Consider the following 19957-nt stretch of genomic DNA (forward strand, 5'->3'; position numbering starts at 1 on the left):
CGATCACGTGAGGGAAGTGTGCCAGTTGATAAAAGTCAGTCTTGGTTTTGGCTAAATCTGCCGGTGTAACAGGGAATTTAATATAATGCCCCATCCTCTGCATCATGGCGTCAAGAAACCTCCTGAAGAAGCGGGACAGGCAGCCCTGGGACACGCCACCCACTACAGCTATCACACTCTGGTAGCTCCCTGAGGCCAGCAGGTGTAAGCTACATAGCACCTGGACATGAGGTGGGATGGCATGGGCCCTGGGTGTTGGGTGGTCCAGGAGAGGGTGTAGGTCCCTGATCAATTGCTTGATGGTGTCTGGGTGTAGCCTGTACCTCTGCAGTATTTCAGGCTCTGTCAGTTGGAACAGTGTTATCCTCTGCCTGTACACTTGTTCCTCCCTTAGCCATTCTCTCTGTCCTGCTGCCTGTAGTCTCTGCCGTCTTGCTATGATGTAGAAAGCCGCCATCATGGGTCCTGAGGTGCATTTTGGGACTTTTTTTATAGCCCTCCCTTGGTTACCACCTGCTTTCAATGCATGGTAAATACCGACTTAAAAATACCGTTTTTCGGCAGAATCGGTATTTTTGGGCTTACCTACATCTCCAAGGCTTATTTTACCGTTTCTGATTTACCGAGTCGGAAAATACGAACTCGGTATTTATGTATACGGTAGATTCCGACACGGTAATTTTACCGGGTCATTCTTACCGAGTCGGTATGTTTCCGACTCGGATTTTAAGAACATCGGTATTTTCCGGCCTCCTACATCTCATTTCCTCGGTAACGGCCGATTTTACCGGTTTTCGGCCGTTACCACCCGGTAAAAGCCTACCTACATCTGGCCCTTAGTTCCTATACACCAAGGGCCCATATTCCTGCGTACAGATCTGTGTTTGTGTAGAATCCCTGCAACACAAGGATGCCCACTTTGCTGTCTGACAGATATTCAGGACCAGAACTCTGTGTGCTAACGCAGTGGTTGCAGCTTAAGATCTGGTGAAATGAGCTTGCAAGCCTTACAGAGGCTGCTTCTTTGCCAATGCGTAGCAGATCTTGATGCAGAGAACAAGCCATCGAGAGATGGTGCTCTTCTGCACCGCCCAAACTTTTGTTGCTCCAACATGCCCTATTAAGAGTTGGTCAAGATATACCGACAACGCTCTTTTTCGGTTCGGACAGTGGAGTCATTCCTCTTCTTCGGAAGGATGTGGAGAAGCACAGAAGGTATGCAAGGAAACAAATACTTGAATTTTGTTCTTACACATACACACCATCACAGGGATTCGAACCCTGCTTATCCCTGCATCTTTGAAGGCCGATTTCGCAGCGGGCCGCCATCTTGGGGGTAGAACGCGGGTTGCGCTCTAGCAGCCTGGCCCCTCCCGACCTCTCTCACATAAAGGGCGCTCTGCAGCGTGCGCACTAGGGCTAACATTAGCTTGGTTGTTTATCGAGGAGGCTGTAGCCAGGAGCTACTTACTATATTTTCTGGGGGTTATATGCAATTTTAAAGCCCACATTGAGATTTTAAATACTTGAATTTTGTTCTTACACATACACACCATCACAGGGATTCGAACCCTGCTTATCCCTGCATCTTTGAAGGCCGATTTCGCAGCGGGCCGCTATCTTGGGGGTAGAACGCGGGTTGCGCTCTAGCAGCCTGGCCCCTCCCAACTTCATTCACCATAAATGACACCCAAGACCGTCCGCGCAGCGGGCGGGCGCGCCGGTCTGCGCCCGTCCACGCCAGTACGGGGCAAGGGGCACCACACTCTGCGCAATTCTTGAAATACACCGCAGCAGATTTATGCAGCCTACATGGAGCGCATCAATTATCAGACAAGGCTACAAGGGACCGCCTTGATAGGCTGGGACTCTTGCAGCAACGCAATAGATTCCCGGAAATACAATGTGTTCAAAGGAATAACAAGGTAATCACTTCTCACAAACATATGAATTTTCGGGTCTCTTATTTAAATACACGCTCCTTAGTCAAACATCAATTGGAGATCTTTACATTACTCTCTACCGACTCACCTTGTATCCTGTTTCTAACTGAAACGTGGATAACCCTTGACTCTGCCCCTGATATATTGGCTGCACTCCCCACAGATTATTATATACTTCACACCGACCGCTCACCAGGAAAAGCGGGTGGAGGAGTGGCCACCATTATTCATTGTAAACATGATTTTATATCGATCGATTCCCTCAACCTAGCAGCCGCGGATAATTTAGTGATTAAACTCGACTCTGATCACACATCATTTATCTGCGTAGTCGTCTACAGGCCCCCTCAGCCCATGCCCCTCTTCCCCATTGCCCTGAGCGAACAAATAGCTAATTTAGCAATTAAATACTCCAACATTTTGCTGATTGGTGATTTTAACTATTGGTTTGGTGATCCATCAGGTGGCCCCCATTCTCTTGAATTCACCAACTTTTTAACAAACTTTAATTTTACACAACACATTTCTATGCCAACACACAATAAGGGCCATACATTGGACCAGGTTTGGACGACAAATCCAATCATTTCCGCCTTGAAGGTACTTCCATGCATATGGTCTGACCATTTTCTGGTGACATTCCAACTTACTCTGGCCATTAGGGCTAAATCCCCCCTGGTCAAGGGTGGGACAGTCAGATGTTGGAAATCCATCGATATACTAGAGCTCACGAACTTCTTGGCCAGCTCAACACCTTGCCTGGCTCAGAATGTGGATCTTTCTGACACTCAGATCTCTTGCTGGTTAAAAACAGCAAGCGATCATTTTGCCCCTCCCAAAAAAATTAAGATAAACCGAAAGGCAGAAGCTCATAAATGGTTCTCTACCGAACTAAAGGAGATGAAACTATTACTCCGCCAGAAGGAGAGGAAATGGAGAGCTCGCTATGACCCAGGAGACAAGCTCCTCTATAAACAAGAGCAGGTAAAATATAATAAAGCTATTAAGGCAGCCAAGGTTGAATATTTCTCCTCTAAGATCTTAACGTCCACCAATAAATCGAGAGAGATCTTTTCGATTGTGGATGAACTATCCAACCCTGACAGAGTGTCATCTAAACCAATTCCTACGCAGGATTTATGTGATAAGCCGAACACATTCTTCCTAGAAAAGATCGCAGCAATTAAAGCTAGCATTGTATGTTCTCCATCAGCCGAGATTCCGCCTGACTCCTTCAGGAATACCTGTACTATGGATAGTTTCCCTACGATTGATGCTGAATCGCTCATCCCCTTGCTGTCTAAAGTTAAATCTGGATCTCCTCGGGACTGTTGCCCCCCACACATAATGAGGGAAGTCTTCTCCATTATTCCTCAACCTGCCCTATCTCTATTAAATTCATCACTCACTCAAGGTTGCGTCCCGAAATCATTTAAGGACGCCACAGTGGTCCCTTTGATAAAAAAGGTTGGCGCCGACATGTTAGAACCATCTAATTACCGCCCCATCTCCTTGCTTCCATACTTAGCTAAGGTCTTGGAGGCACATGTCGCAAAATGTATGTCTGCCTTTATAGAACAGTCTGGACACTTGGATTCCCATCAAGCTGGCTTCCGTCCAGGCCACTCAACTGAGGTGGTCATCTTGGCAGTTCTGACGAGCTCCGTAGGAAGGCTGACACTGGAACCCCTCAAGCTTTGGTTCTTTTAGATCGGTCAGCCGCGTTCAACACGGTGGACCATAAGATCTTGGTGGACCGTGTCGGACGTGCAGGCTTTCAGGGCAAAGCCCTGAGATGGGTCACCTCCTTTTTGGAAGACCGCACACAGGCCGTTCGCCTGGCTAACTTTACAGCGTCTGGTTTGTACACCACATGTGGGGTTCCCCAGGGCTCCTGTTTGTCCCCACATTTGTTCAATCTCTATCTGCTCCCCCTGATCAAAGCTCTAAAACAGAGGAAAGTAACAACATTTAACTATGCGGATGATCTGCAGCTTTCCTTCACCATAGATAATTCCATCGAATCTGTTACCAACTTTCAGGATACTATGGTGTTCATCTGCCATTGGATGGATTATAACCATCTGAAGCTGAACCCCGGAAAGACGGAGGTACTGCTGATAGGAGATAGTCGTATCTCCTGGGGCCCTCACTACTGGCCGGCAGAATTAGGGCCCTTCCCCAAACCCTCCTCTTCCGTAAAAAGTCTGGGGGTGACTATTGATAGAGATCTGTCTCTAAACACCCAAGTGGGCACAGTAGTTTCTAAATGTTTCTTTCAGTTGCGAAAGATCCAGACGATACATCATTTGCTCACCCAGGCAGCACTGACACAAGTTGTGATTGGCCTAGTTCTGTCCCACCTAGATTATGCAAATTCAATCTATCTAGGCCTTCCCTCTTATCAGATAAAGAGGCTCCAGCTTGTACAGAACCAGGCGGCATGACTGATTTACCAGCAGCCCAAGTGGCAATCGGTCAGACCCCTGATAAAAAAGCTACACTGGCTCCCACTGCTCCAACGAGCCACCTTCAAAACTGCTTCTCTCACATTTAAGTCCCTAAATTGTTATAGTCCTATTTTCATCAATAACTTGATCGTGAGATACATTCCGACCCGTGATCTCCGTTCCAAACACCAAAATCTGTTGGTGAGCGCAAAGTTCAAGCGGAAGCGGCATGTGAGTGGTCGCTTCGGGCATCTGGCGCCCCAACTCTGGAACTCACTCCCATGGGAGATCCGTTCCTGTCCCGATCTGCTTCAATTCAGAAAGCAGCTCAAGACATGGCTGTTCATACAGGCACATGAGTAAACCAGCCCCTACTGCAGTCAACTCAGAACAGCTCAGAACAGCGCCATGAAACCTTGGTCGAAGTGCGCTTTACAAATAGGTTATAACATATAACATAACAGATGGCCCAGATGAAGTGTTGTGTCCACTTTTGGCAAGAAGAAGGCCCTAGTGCGAAGCACCAGTTTGCCAGGGTAAACCGAGAAAAAGGGAGGCTTGGATGATAAAGCCTGCTGCTCGCTCACCCTCCGGGCAGATGTAATTTCCACGAGGAAGGCTGTTTTAATCATGAGCAGCCAGCGGGAACAACTGTGAAGAGGCTCAAAAGGAGTACACATCAAGAATATCAGGACCAAATTAATGTCCCACTGAGGCATAATAAAAGGAGAAAGGACGAACATATGTACAAGGTCCTTCAAAAATCTATAATGAGGGACTAAAATAAAGAGGGTTGGTCAGGCAGCCGCAAAAAGGCAGACAGAGTAGAAAGATAAACCTTCAGTGTGCCCAAAGCAAAGCCCTGCTGGCAAGGGTATGTAAAAAAGCAAAATATCAGAAAGGGAGGTAGAAAGTGGGGTCAATGGACTTTTCTGTACAATATGATACAAATCGCTCCAACGGCAGGCATATACCGTCGTGGTGGAGAGATGCTTGGCTGCCAGAATAACATTGCAGACTTCAGGAGGAAGATTGAAAGCTATCAACTGCCACCGCTCAATCTCCACGCAAGAAGGTGGAGAGTTGATAGGTTTGGGTGGAGAGACCATCCCCTGCTGCAGCGACAGAAAAGCCTCCTGAAGGGATAGCCTCATCGGAGGATCGATGGCCATGCTCAGTAGCTCGGGATACCAGACTCTCCGTGCCCAGTCCAGAGCCACAAAGATGACTTGGGCCCAGTGATTTCTGATCTCCTTGAGAACTCTGGGCAGGAGTGATATGGGCGGAAAGCCGTACAGAAGGCTTGAGCTCCACTCGAGACGAAAAGCATCTTCGAGCGAGAACCGCCTTGGAAACTCCAGTGTGCAAAACTGCTGTCATTGCATGGTACTGGACTAGGTCAGAGAGATTTCACTGATGCTACGTCTACTGGAACTTCAGGTCCCACTGCATAACCCGCATATGCCATCTGGCATGTGTGACCAGCAGGATGCAGCGGGGCATGAGGCCTAGTAGCCTCAGAGTCAGTATCACCAAAATCCAGGATAGAGGCTGAAACATTGGTCGCATGGCCTTAATATCCTGGACTCCCCGCTTGGGAGGATACGCCCAAAACTGCATTCTGTCCAGAACAGCTCAGATGACATGGAGCATCTGAGAGGGAGTCAGGTGTGACTAAGGCATGTTGATAGTGGGCCCAAGCGAATGCAGGAGGTCCGCCGTAGCCTAGAGGTGAGAGACAACAGTCTGGGGTGAGCCCACCTTCAACAGCCATTTGGCAAAATAGGGGAAGGCTGACACCCCGATTTCGGCAAATGAGCGGCAACCACAGCCATCACTTTTGTGAACACTAGAGGAGTGCTGGTAAGGCCAAAAGAGAGCCTGGTGAACTGAAAGTGCTCGTGGTTTACTGTGAACTGTAGATAACGCCTGTGGACAAGCAGGACAGGGATATGGAAATAAGTGTCCTACAAGTCCAATGCTACCATTCAGTTTTCTGGTTCCAGGGCAGACAAGAACTGAGCTAGCATGAGCACCTTGAATTTCTCCATTCTGGGGAAGAGGTTGAGGGCTCGGAAGTCCAGGATCGGATGAAGGCCCTTGTCCTTTTTGGGTACCAAAAAGTAGTGGGAACAAGAACCACAGCCTATTTCTGGCCCCGGAACCCTCTCTATGGCTCCCCTGGCCAAGAGAGCAATGGTTTCCTCATGGAGCAAGGACAAATGATCATCCATTATCCAGTCGTAAGATGGAAGCATGGATGGAGTGGTGGTCTTGAAGAAGAGGAAGTAGCCCTTTTGGTCAATCTGCAAAACTCACCTGTCCAATGTTATGGAGAGCCAGTGTTGGAGGTGATGACGGATCCTTCCACCACCTGAACGCTTATGATCTAAAAGGGCAAGATTAGGAGGATTAGGAGGCTGCCGGGCAGGGGGGTGGGGGGCAGCAGTGGCAGGACCAGACCGCTGACTGTTCGACCCACAAGACCGGTAAGAACTGCACCCTCGTCCACGCAGAGGCTGGGAAGCTTGCGCAGCTCATGGCTGGGATAGGGTTGGCATGGTTGAAAACCCCTTCTGTTGCCTTGAAAGGAGCAAAAGCCAGATTGGGAATGACGTGGAGCAGACAAGAGGCCCAAGGACTTGGCCGTAGCTCGCAAATCCTTAAAGCTCTCCAGCACCGGATCTGCCTTATCTATGAAGAGATGAGTCCCATCGAAGAGCATGTCTATAAGGGTAGCTTGGACATCCCCGAGAAGCTAGTCGTTCTCAGCCAGGCGTGACACCTCTGGGCCACCGTCGAGGAAACAGTTCTGCCCAGCGAGTTCATCATGCCCAGACCACAACTGATCGTGACCTTTTCTGCATCTCGCCAGTCTGTAACGGCTTGGGAGAGAATGGCCCATGTCTCCTCTGGGACCTGCGGCAACACCTGCTCAACCGTATCCCACAGCGTTTGAGAATAGCAATTCAATAGGCATGTGATGTTCACAGACCACAACGCAAGGCTGGCAGAAGAAAACATTTTCTTTTCCAAGGAGTCCAGCCGCTTGGATTCCCTGTCCGGGGGGTGCAGTAGGGAATGTGCCCTGGAATATGGAAGCCTGGACCACCACCTCTCTGGGCTAGGGCTCTGGGTGAGGAAGTTTGTGTTTCCAGGAGCACGGCTGTAGCGACGGGCAATTGTCTTTTCACTGGAGCCTTTGTGTTGGGTTTGGACCAGGTTCCCAGAAGGACATTGATGAGGGCCTCATTTAATGGGAGAATGAGTTCTGAGGAGGAGATTCCCGGTTGCAGCACCTTAGTCAAGAGTTAGTCTTAACAGCCCTTCAAGGGCAGCTGAAGGTCAAAGACCTCAGCCACTCTCTGCACCCCCATAGCATAAGAAGTCCCTCCTCCATAGCCACAGCAGGGGGAGAAAGCATGCCCGGATCTGGAGAGGTATCCAGTCTGATTGCATCACCCAGTTCCTCTCACCAGTCTATTTAGGGCTTGCATGGCTGGTATTCTAGAGGGTCCAGCCAATGGGAATAGGGCTCAGGAAACGATCTAGGACTCGAAGGTCCTGCCGGCATCGGCTCAGGTGTTGGGCAACGCGTTTTCTACGCCATGTTGGATTCGGGGATCATAATGAGGCTGGCGCCAGCAGCATCGGCATGAGGACCTGCATCGGGCAAGGTTGAAGTGGTATGACCAGCACCAATCCGGATCCAATAATGGATCCATTGGGGCCCACTGGAGCCAGGGACGGAGCTGCCAGTGTGGAACCAGATGGGGATCGCCCGACCCCATGGGACCCGAAGTGTCCTCGACTTGGTTGGGACGCCCAAATATGAGATTTAGGTCCTCGTAAAACTCTTTAAGTTGGGCGGGGGTGCTCCGGCTCCTGGATATTCGGGGAGCAATGAAGCCGACTCAGGCACAGGCTCCGAAGTATCAGGCCTCGGATGCCGACGCTCCTTCATCGCATTCGCGGACAGACGAGCAGAAGTCGAAGAGTTCTTCGACTGCTTACTCTTCTTCTTGTGCCTCTTAGCTGAGTGTTCCAATGATTTCGAATGGGATGAAGAGGTCTTCGAACTCTATGAATTATCTAGGGACCTCGACTTCCTGGTAGTCGCGTAATGTGCCGCTCGAAGCTTCAAGAACTGCTCCCTCACAGCCTTCAGCGCCATAGCCCGTCAATCGGAGCACGACTTGGAGTTGTGGTTGCGCTCCCGGAACCACAAACAGACAATATGAGGATCTGTTACCGACATCGCCCAGTGACAGGCTCCATTGGGCTTGAAACCTGTCCTACATGATGACATCCTCAACACACCAGGAGGAAACCTATAAAATTCCTGTCAAAAAACAACAGCGTACATCCTCTCCGGATAAGTGCTAGCTAATGTCAGTGTGCCTGGGTGGAGCCTATATAGGTACCATGAAGTCACTCTGTCGCAGACGATGCCACCGATGGACGTGGAGCAATGCAACCTACCAGCGTGCAGGGGTACTGCTCGAAAAATATTCCAGATCCAGTCTGACACCTGGGAAAAAGGCAAGGAATCTGCGGCTAGAGGTCTTTATCAGATAGATTCTTTACTGATACTACTAAAACAAAGGAAATCAAATACAGATTGCAGCCTCCTGACAGCTCACAGGGATGCTGAATGCGGTTTCTGGTGAGACTCTCATACGCTTAGAAGGCCTTCTCTACAGTGACTACTGTTTACCATAGTTTGGCATTTTCAGCCTCCTGTTCATTGTCTAGAGTTTTTGGATGTGAAGGCCCTGGCTGAAGTCACCTTCAAACCTGAGCAGGCACCTACCTTCAGAAGATTCTCATCAATGTTGAGACCATCAGTGTGGATACACCGGACATTGAGACACTATTTGACGTAGAAGAACTGACTGATGTCGAGGATGCCTGTTCTAGGTCAGTGCTTTCTCAACCTGCACCACAGGCGCTTGAAAGCATTTTAAATTCATGAAGAAAAGATTCTCACAACAAGATGCCATTGGTGTCCTTCAAAACTACAGGACAGCTACTCGCTACTGGACAGACTTCACCCTTGCCATGCATTTGCACCATATAAATGCAGGGCAGGAAATACAAAAGTTCATAAACTCTTAATATGACTTGATTCCTGTAACTGGGATCATTTACAACCCTTATTTCCTTCAGGATCACCTTGACTGTCAATACCTTCACCCTTAGAGGTTGTCTTTTTCTTCACAGCAGTACAAGGAAGACTGCTGCGCTATTTCATATACCAAACGCATGGAAGCCAATTCAAACCTTAGTAATATCTGAGAAACTGGAACCTGCAGCTGTACCAAAAAAAAATATGAAACCAGTGGCAAGCTTCCTGACCCTGGCAATGTAACTATTTCTGACACAAGCTTCCAAAGACACTTTATCCCTCGGGGATCAACCTTGTGCCGATCCAGGGGTTGTATTTAGAGTGAAAAAGGGATGCGCTTTGCTATAGGACTATTGCCTTTTGGGACTCCAAACAGAGAATCCATGAGGCTATCTGAAAGGACGTTGGTGGGACCAGTGCTCTGTCCACGCCTCATGATGCGGAACTGTCTTGTCCTGATGTCTGTATAAAGTCCTTGTGTGTGATGCCCTTGTGATAGCTGGAGGCTGTATGTTTACATTTTAGTGTTTAGTGGAATAAGCTGGTAGGAAGGGAAGCTGGTGGACACAGTATATGGTGACAAAGGCAAATGAACTCTTTATTGTGAGCGATCCAAGATATAACATGTGTGATCTAATTAGGAGACTTCTGAAACTTCTTTTGTGTCATCACAGGTGCCTCAGTAAACTGAAGCAGTCCTGAAATGTGCCCCACATGCTGATGAATTAATTTGCCTGTGACAGATCCGTTTTTAAGTTACTGTGGCTATAGAGGCTTGTGCTTGTAATGTTAAAGTGCATGCTAGGGTTGGGGTAACAGAAAACTGTGCACGTGAGACAGATTGGAGGCGATGAAGCCACTTGGCTGTCATGTTAGTTGGAAAGATCTCCCTTCGACAGAAGATCCATGAAAAAGCCTTGCCTTAAAGATCTACCTGAACCCCCAATCATACCCAGCATGACACTACACAGGTGTGTGCCTGTGACATCAAAGTAGGATGCTGAGGCTAGGGTGACCGAAAGCTCTGCACGAGCGACACTAGTGAGATAGACTGGAGGGAAAGAAGCCACTCGGCTGTCCTGTTAGTTGTCCTGAAGAGATCCCTATTGATTTAAGGATCCGCAGATAATTTTCAAACCCAGCAAGAGATTGATTCTTAGCTCCTGTACTCCTGTACAGTTGCTTGAATCCCTCCCACATATAGCAAAATATTGAGGGTGGATGAAAACCCCATCACCATGGGATTACAATTAAATTACGAAAATCTCAATAAGTGTATATTATATTATTAAAACTGATTGTTGTGTCCAGACTGGCAGCAGGTAGTAGAGACATGTGTCTGAAAGCTCCTTGAAGGAGTCTTGGAAACACTGTCCCATTATGTACATGGAGGTAGAGGAGAAAAGGAGACCACAACACAAAGGTGGAATGCTAGACTCCTAAAACCCCTAGCAGGGTTACACTGAAGGGATTGTTGAGTCAAAATTGTATTAAACCCCAGCTGTGCCAGAAAAAACTTTCTGACCTGTTGAAAGCTGAAGTGAATACTCCAAATTAGTAAAGCGATGAAGACATGTCTTTAAAGTACACTAGGTTGTAACCTGGTAACAGTCCACCTACACTCTTAGAGCCAGCCTTCCCTTTCCATCACTCATCACGGTTTCTTTGCCTTGGACCCTGTACCGTGCCCTGCTGCTTGTACTTCCTTTGTTCTCTTCTTCATGCACTCTAGCTATAATTCTCTCGTCTCAAAGGACTGTGGCACTATACACCAAAGCACACAACAGGTATTTTAGATGATGCAATGGAGGGTCAAAACTAGATTTAAAGTTTCTGAGATATCACTGAGTTACTGGAAAATGTGGGTTTATTGATCAGGAGAATACAACAAATCATGGACATCTGAAAGAGTTACAGGGTCATGGGTTGATGCCATGGCACATGTTCATACAAGCGTGTCAATCCATGGAAATACCAAAGGCAAAGCATTATTCTTAGGGGTGAGTGCATTTTTATCCAGGCTGGCTACATTTTTTAGACATATGCTTTATTTTATGCCTTTGAATTGTGGGCACGCAAGTGACCCCCAACCTTCTATCCACTGGCTATTTATATGTTTTAATGACACAGAGTCTGGATGAAATGCCCTAGTTATCTACATCTCAGGGTCGTTTGGCACACATATGAGATATTGTTCAGTCACTGTGAGCACACTCAAGGACCACAGTGAAGGACCTTGCAAGAAGTATTCGTGGACTGTTCTTGTGTTTCCTTTAATTCATCCAGCCAATACGTGTTTCGTCAAGCTTTCTCACCTAGACTTCCTCAGGGCTTAGTATCAATAATGTCACCAAGTCTTAAATTTATCACTTCCGTAATCATGCTATAAAAGCACTCTCAACACGTGTTTCGTCATGCTTTCTCACCTGGACCTCCTAAGGCTAGAAAAACATGCACAATATACATAATAAATGTATGTAACAAAAATGTAAAAAGTATCAACACAATCACCAGATTCCCAAATTGTTTCAGCCTTTAAACCACCGTTTGTACAAGGTTGATGAGAGTAACAGTATGTCTTAAATATAGGTCACAATTTACTTAAGGTCATTTCCATTATTGGCCCACAGTGCTATGTCAAGTGCAAGGTTACCATGTGAGAGTGATCCCAGAGAAAAGCACCACGGAATTGTGCACAAATTAACTAACGAGTTCATGCGTTCGGAGTGGGTTACACATTTTGATAGCATTCAAAATGCACACTGCACCAAATCCATAGTTAATCATGCCTTCTTCAAACTAATGCCTACATTTTTTATATTTATTTATTATGTATTTCGTGCATGTTTTCCTAGCCCCAAGATACTAAACCCTAATGAAGACTAGCGGAACATGCCTGACAAAACACATGTTGGCTTGACGGATTTAAAGAAAGAGAGTAGCTCATGAACACTTTATTCATATTATTTTACTATTTCATTTCTAAAGCAAGCAAATGCATACACAGGTGTCCTGGCGCTATAACCTGAGGGGATGGCATCCCTTGCCTTCATCCATTCCAAAGCTAACAACCACGTTTTAAGCAGCTTTCTGAAATGACCTGGATCGTCAGTCTTGCGTAAGGGTAAGCTATCCCACAGACATGAGGCCGGTGTTGAAAATGCCCCGCCCGTCCCCCCATCCCCCGGTTCACTGCACCTAATAAACTTGTTCTGCAGGTAAACAGACATCACATGCAGGGTTCTGTGAACGATATAAAGAGATTTGAAAAGAATACTCTTGGCTTCCAGTAGCCAATGGATGTTCTTTAATGCCTTTGTAGAAACCCCTGTTCCAAATCCCAGGCCAACAGCTACCGCTTGGACTGACATCTACCTTCTTTGCCCCTGGAACCTGGTGCCTGCCTTAGCCCCCCTCCCGCCGCCGCAACCTACACCGATAGCGGCCGCTGAGCGGAGGGGGTCCCTGGACTACGTTTCCCGCCCTGCCCAGCGGCGGGAGACGCAAGGAAGATCGCGCCAGGCGGCGCATAAGGCAGTGTCACACCCGCGTCGCGGGAGTGCGCGGGAGCGCCCGGGGCTAAGCCCGGGTAAAGGGCGGGCCCTCTACGGCCCTCTGAGGCCAGAAGAGGCTGGGCTGGGCCACCCCCCCAACCTTACTATCACGCCGAAGAAGGTACCAATATTTCTTCACATTAATTTGACGCCTCTATTTCCCATTACTGTATGTGGGTGATTCATCGTTAGTACAAGCTTAAGAACAGTCTATTTCCAAGTGTTACTTATCTCTCTTTGACTTTGAGAAATATGAGGAAGACCACAAAACCCTCTAGGATGCCCTGTGCCTGCGGAAAAACATAAAAATGGGAAGGGACGGCCATCGGGGGGTCTGATTACTTGGGTAAGCATCTCCCTTAATTGCCGTATAAAACCCAAGAACATCAATAGTCCAGATATTTTAGGACTTTCTCTGATGGGGCCTTGCAGGGGATCAACCTTTGATTTGTTTAATATATATGTTAGAGGTACCAAACATGGGTCTATGCCCCCGATTGTAACCACCCTTGAATCAGAACTAAGAGAAAATGTTGAGGGTGCCCAAATCCTTGTTGCGGGTGACTTTAATTGCACCTATGAGCCACTCTCCTCAGAGGACATTCTGGACCTGGGCGAGGATGACTCTAGAAGGGGTATTCCGGCTCTAACCATTCCCCCGATTAAAAGATGGTCTCCTTGTGCGATCCAGCTAAATGCTCGTACATTAGAGTTTGGCCTAAGAGCCGCAAATGGTCGTACGCCATCAGACCCATTGGGTGCTGCCACATATAATAGAGCTAAGCACACCTCGAGGATTGATTATATTTTGCTGGATTTTATGTTATGGGGATTAGTGCAGGACATGGTAGTCTTACCCACGATAGAAAGTGATCATAATTCACTCTCCCTATCTTTAACAAATCCCTGGCCTGATAAATCAGCTGAAAAGTCCCCTAAACATACTCAAAAAATCTCCGTCTCTACTTGTGGGAGACGCTTAAAGTGGAATAACATCTCTGCTGACGAAGCCAAACTCAAAACAATCAATGAATTGCTTATGAACTCACAAATGGAACTGGATACCATTAATCCAGCTTTGCCAACAGGGAGGGTGACACTTATTTTTGAAGATACACTTAGGTCCATAGGGGACATATTCCTGAAAAAGGGGCGTGTGGGGAGGAATATGGAATCTCGGAGCTCTAGGGGTAAGCATGACTGGTATACATCTGCATGTAGACATGCCAAATCCCTTCTGATTGAGGCTGTCAAAGGCAAATCGCAACCAAAGATACAGGAAGCTAGGAAGGAGTGCAACCGAACACTTGTAAGAGCAAAAAAGGAGTGGGAAGAAGAGTTCTGGTGTACTTTAAAAGAGGCAAGTGCCAAGAAAGATTCAAGGTGTTTCTGGGACACAATCAGAACCAGAAACAGACCAGATAGTGACCTCATAACATGTAACATCAATAGCCAAGTGTGGGTCAACCACTTCTCCAAATTATACACCCGTCAATCCGGGCATAACATCCTAGATATACCCTATGAACATCAGGGATGGGTAGTGGCCCCAATTACGACCAAAATGAACCGGGAGGAAAATCTAACAGACTCAGACTTCACAATAAAAGAAGTAGAGTATGCTATTAGCACCATCAAGCCACAAAAGGCGGCTGGTCCGGATGGTATTCCCGGGGACGTATTGCGCTTAGATGTACAGAAATGGGGGAAACTTATTCATTGTCTGCTTACTGCCATCTGTAGGGGTGCACCGATTCCCACATCCTGGAAAGGGGCGGAGGTCGTCCCTATTTTTAAAAAAGGTGCCAGCGACGACCCATCCAATTACAGACCTATAAGCTTGCTGGACATAAGCCAAAAGGTAGTTGGAAAGGTACTGCTGGCCAGAATACTGGACTGGATTAATGAGAATAACATCCTCTCTGACTACCAGGCAGGATTCAGAGTAGGCACTGGCACAATAGAACAAGCTTTTAGATTGATGCTAGTGTACTGGAAGGTGGTGGTCATAGGCAAAGGCAGTCTTTATCTCGCATTTATCGATTTAAAGACTGCCTTTGACCTTGTACCTAGGGAGACCCTTTGGAAAGTCCTTACTGATATGGAGATACCCCACTACATCCTATCCTTACTTGTAAGGCTTCATGAGAATAGTTTTGCACAGATAAGATGGGGCGCAGGAGGGGAAAAAACCAGCAGTATCCCGGTAGAGAGAGGGGTCCGCCAGGGATGTGTTTTAGCTCCCACCCTTTTCTCCCTGTATATCAACGGAGTGGTTGAGCACCTGCTGAAAGATCCTTCAGATGAACCATCCCTGGCAGGAGAACGCATCCCCACCCTTCTCTTTGCCGACGATACGCTCCTCCTGTCCAAATCCCCTATGGGTCTTCAAAAACTCCTTAACAACTTTCAGTCTTTTTGTGAGGATCGGGGCCTGGTAATCAATACCGACAAAACGAAATATCTTGTGATGAATTCCCCCAAAAAACCTGTACGCCCCCCTAAGTTGAATGGTGTACCTTTGGGGAGGGTAGACGTATTTGATTACCTGGGCATCCGCTTGTCGCACAATATGCAGTGGGCCCCCCATTTAGATAAATTGCTGTTAGCCCATAAGAGGGTAACTGGGGCTCTCCTGAAGGAGCAACGCTTATGTGCTATAAGACCTGTAGCCCCTGTTATCGATATCTATACAGCAAGGGGAGTTAGCTCTGCTCTCTATGGGGCAGAGCTATGGGGCTCATGCAATATCAACGATCTGTTAAAATCTGAGAGGAAGTTCTGTAAGGCCATTATGTCACTTCCACAAGGCACCCCTACGACCCCATTAATGCTCGATTTAGGTTGTAAACCTATTGAAGATCTAGCAAAGTTCTGGCCCCTACTCCTTTGGGCCCGGTTGTGGCGTGTCCCGGAGCTCGCCAAATATGCGAAAGGGCTCTCTGAAATGATGTCACTACCAGGATGGCATAGAATTAAATGGTTAAGAAACATGAAATCCCTTTTGTGTAATTTGATCTTAAGTGAAGCTTGGGCAAATAAGGCATCTCCACCAAAGGCAACACTCAAGACTTTGTACTGGAATTGGATTCTGATTGAACGGACCACTAACCGTTCATTGGGCAGATTGACGGAGGATTTTTTGAAATTCAAGGATTTACCAATTCGGGAACTCTATCTTGACATTATCGAGAAACCATTTGATAGGACCCTGTACTTTAAATTCAGAATTGTATGCCTTTACATCTCGGTGGAAACCGCCAGTACATACTACAGAGTTTTGCCCTTCGTGTTCACTTAAGCAAGAGATAGTGGCACATTTTATGTTTGAATGCCAGGAGTATGCCCGACCAAGAAGAAAATGGCTTAAGCATTTGTGCCACATGCTGGGGACTAGGCACCATGTTGAGGCATTACGCATCTTAATGTCAGACTCTCGCCCACTGTATGTTTGTACCCTTTCAAAATTGTTATCATGGGCCTGGTGCATCAGAAGTAAAAGGCTTAAAGAAAATGTTTAATTCTTTTTTAACCAAATTTCTATGATACGCTTCTTTTATCTGAAAACCATGATTTTTAAAGTCTAATGTAATTAAATTGTTGTAATTCTCTTTTATTCTTTTTAACCAAATGAAGTTGTGTATTTTTATTGTGAAGCTTTTATGATAATTTTTAACGAAATAAAGCCTTTTTTGACTTTGACTTTAATGCCAAAGAGGCCGATAAATGTCATGGGTGTGATAAGGCCATGCAGCTTGAATGATCAGGGGCCTATGTTCAGCTGGGTACGTGCAGAGGTAGCAGCTTTCATACCACTTTGATTAATGAAAGTACCTTGAAGCCAGCCTAATCATATGAGCTGTCAATGAAAGACCATTGTCAAAAAAAGACCAAAAGATTCCTGAAATCTCTAGCAGTGGTCTGTGGAAAATTGGAATCCAAAACTCTATAAGCAGTGCATGTGGCATCTTATTTGTTGCACAACATAGTACCTCTTTTTTATCCTCAATAAATTTAAGAGCATTCAGAGTCAACCTTTCCATAATTGTACACATAAGGTGCTGGCATCTCAGAGTCAACAGATATCATCAATTGGGTATTTTAGCCGCATAGTTTATTAGGGCTATCCCCTGCTGACGGAGTAAAAGGGTCAATGGCCTCAAACAGATATTAAATATACTGGGGCTCAGTGCAGACCCCTGAGGCACCCCCTGTTTCACACATTGGAATTCTGAGTGGTACAGTCCAAGTGTGATGTACACCATTCCAGAGCCTTCTTCTTGCAAGCCTCAACCCGTGGTCCTTGATTGTGCTCACAGTGACTCAACAGTGACTTATGGGGCTTTGTGCGTCTGAAGGTCATTTGGTGGCTGCCATTCCTTCCTGTTGGAGCACATTGAAGACATCTAACACTTATGAAATAAAAGCTGCTGGGTATTGTCGAGCCAACGTTAACTCTGGCCACCTGAAACCTGATTTGCACATATGAGATATAACGATGATATGTACACATGGGTGACAAGTGAAGCATACTGGTTCTGGCTGGATTTTTCTACCCCGTCTTTGTCTTACTTGTCAAGGTCAAATTATTATGTAAACCCTGAGATATGACCATTTAGATGAGACAGGTCTTCACCCGAGATGTCCAGAACGAAGTCCGATTCCAGATTATCGGCCGCTGTCCGTCTTGGACCAAGGTTGGGCCTATGGAGCTGAAACCGAGTTCGCCTGAACTCTGCTACCAGAAGGTTTCCTTTTCCTTCCCTTGCCGCTGGCTGTAGGCCTGATAACACAGAGGCCCTCTGTGCTTAGCTAGGCAGAGGTACAATTATGACGCTTTTCCTTCAGGAAACATTAGTTTAATGTTCATGCTCACAGACTAGAGGATAAGAGTGGGTGTAGGGAGTAGCAAACCTAGTGCTTAGAACCATGACAGAAAGTTTGTGGTGTTCGCTCTCATGGTAACCCTTCTAATCACAACCTGTTTCATATGCCTCCTGGTTAACCGTGCATTTACTACAATACATGTTTTTAAACATACATTGTGTCATTATTAGTACAGATGCTTGAGTGTTACAGGACAGAGTGCAGATCTGCAGTAAACCAGACTCATCTTCCTCATACCATGCACATCGGACTGAGTCCTTGTACTATAGAGTTAGGCGGCATACATTTGTAGAAGTAGGGTATATCCCTAAGATAAGTAACAAGGTTGGTTGCTCTCATTTCCCTTTTCTGAATGTCCTTCTTTTCAGCACCTTCCTGTGTGTTTTATCATATGTGATTTATCCCTTGGATGTATGTCTAATCTCCCTCAGCCAATTTGATTCACCTTCCAGTGTCTTGTTTAACTGGTAATCACCAATGTCCTCCTGCAGGTGTGACTATCCTTTCACACCCCTCCTCACGTGTTTCGCTCCCGCTTCCTCCCCCCCCTAATGTCCCATCCCACCAGTCCCACACTTCCGTCTGATCCTCCATCCCCTGCTTGAGCAGTGTTTCTCCCCTGATCCTTCTCTGCCACCACTGCATGTCCAACACTCCATGGCCCACTTCCTGCAAATCCACCTTCTGTTTGTGCCTGGAAGAGACTGGCAGTGCCACTGAACCCATGAATCTCCTGCCCTCCCCTCCTCACTCCTTTATCTAAGTGACGCAGTCAGATGTGTCTAAGTGGACGGTAAAGAAGATACAGCCTTATCTTTGTGGGATCTCCCATGCTGATGCATCAAACTAGCATTATACCTCACCAGTGGAGAAGCGTGGCTCAGTGGTTAGAGGCGGCAGACCCGGAAGCTCAGATCGATGGTGGACCAGGGTTCAATTCCCCGCCTCGGCGGGTCTCGGGCTCAAAAAATTCCACGGACTCGACAATTCTCACTCTGGTGCCTACTCAACTCACGGGGTCACACTCTGCGACTCTGGGCAATAGCTTGCTTAATCTCCACTACGGCCCCTCGCGGCGGGATGCCTGGCTTTCACCTTGTGGACACCCTGCCGGGGGTTTCTCACAGGGGAATACCAGGACGGGTTCCCTAAGCAAGCGCCGGGACGCTTACGGGCAGCCGTGCGCTTTACAAGTCCAATACACAATACACACACCAATCTATGTAAAATGATGATAAGAGTCTTATGTGATTGATGATTACTGACAATAGTAAGGAAGGTAAATATCTTTTACAAGTCTGCCATCAATACCAAGAGACGTTTTAGGGTAGTGTGCATATTATAAAGGGCCCAACATTTGGATGTTTTAATATGCATTGCAGGCGCGGGCACAAAGAATACAGCATATAGCTCTGCAGACTCACAGTAATAGAGATGGAGACAAGCCAGGGGTTCTTTTCCTCAGCTCGCGCCTCATCATACTGCTTTGCCATCCCACACATGTTCAAGGCAGCATCCTCATCTGTGTATGGGCGAAAAAAAGAAAATTATATTATAATGGAGGCAAGGTAGAGACAATATTTAAGATGCTCAACATGCTGATGACCTTAAACTGCTGATTATGCACACTGCATACCCAACAGGATACAACTAGAATGTCTCACTTTATAACCCACCAGTTCGCTCTTAACACATCTTCTGTCCTTTTCACCAACACAGCATGGACTTCATTTAGAGTATTGAAGAGTACAGTGAGCCCCCAAAGGTTTCTCACCGGCTCAGCATCTTTTTTTTACCAATGCAGTTCCTGCCACCGAAGCCATTCCTAGTTGCCGGACAGGAGCCGCTTCAGTGAACACAGTGTCAACCAGTGTCCATTCAATGACTATGGTGGACCAGTATAGGTTCTTTCATTTCTAAAGATATACTCTAAAAGGAGGGGTATGTTTTCAGAAACTGAAAGATCAATTTCCACAACAAGCATGGTGTTTTTTC

General features: G+C 46.8%; 1 protein-coding gene across 1 annotated transcript in view; it reads right to left on the reverse strand.

Moving 5' to 3' along the window:
* Positions 1-19957, reverse strand: part of LOC144756263 (complement factor B-like) — a 531456-nt gene that overhangs the window by 127168 nt on the left and 384331 nt on the right. Inside the window, exon 11 of the mRNA XM_078645908.1 lies at positions 19387-19484. Coding sequence (XP_078502034.1) covers positions 19387-19484 — 98 coding nt within the window. The remainder of the gene's footprint in view (positions 1-19386; positions 19485-19957) is intronic.

This window comes from Lissotriton helveticus, chromosome 5_1, assembly GCF_964261635.1.
Source record: "Lissotriton helveticus chromosome 5_1, aLisHel1.1, whole genome shotgun sequence".
In the NCBI taxonomy this organism is placed as follows: domain Eukaryota; kingdom Metazoa; phylum Chordata; class Amphibia; order Caudata; family Salamandridae; genus Lissotriton; species Lissotriton helveticus.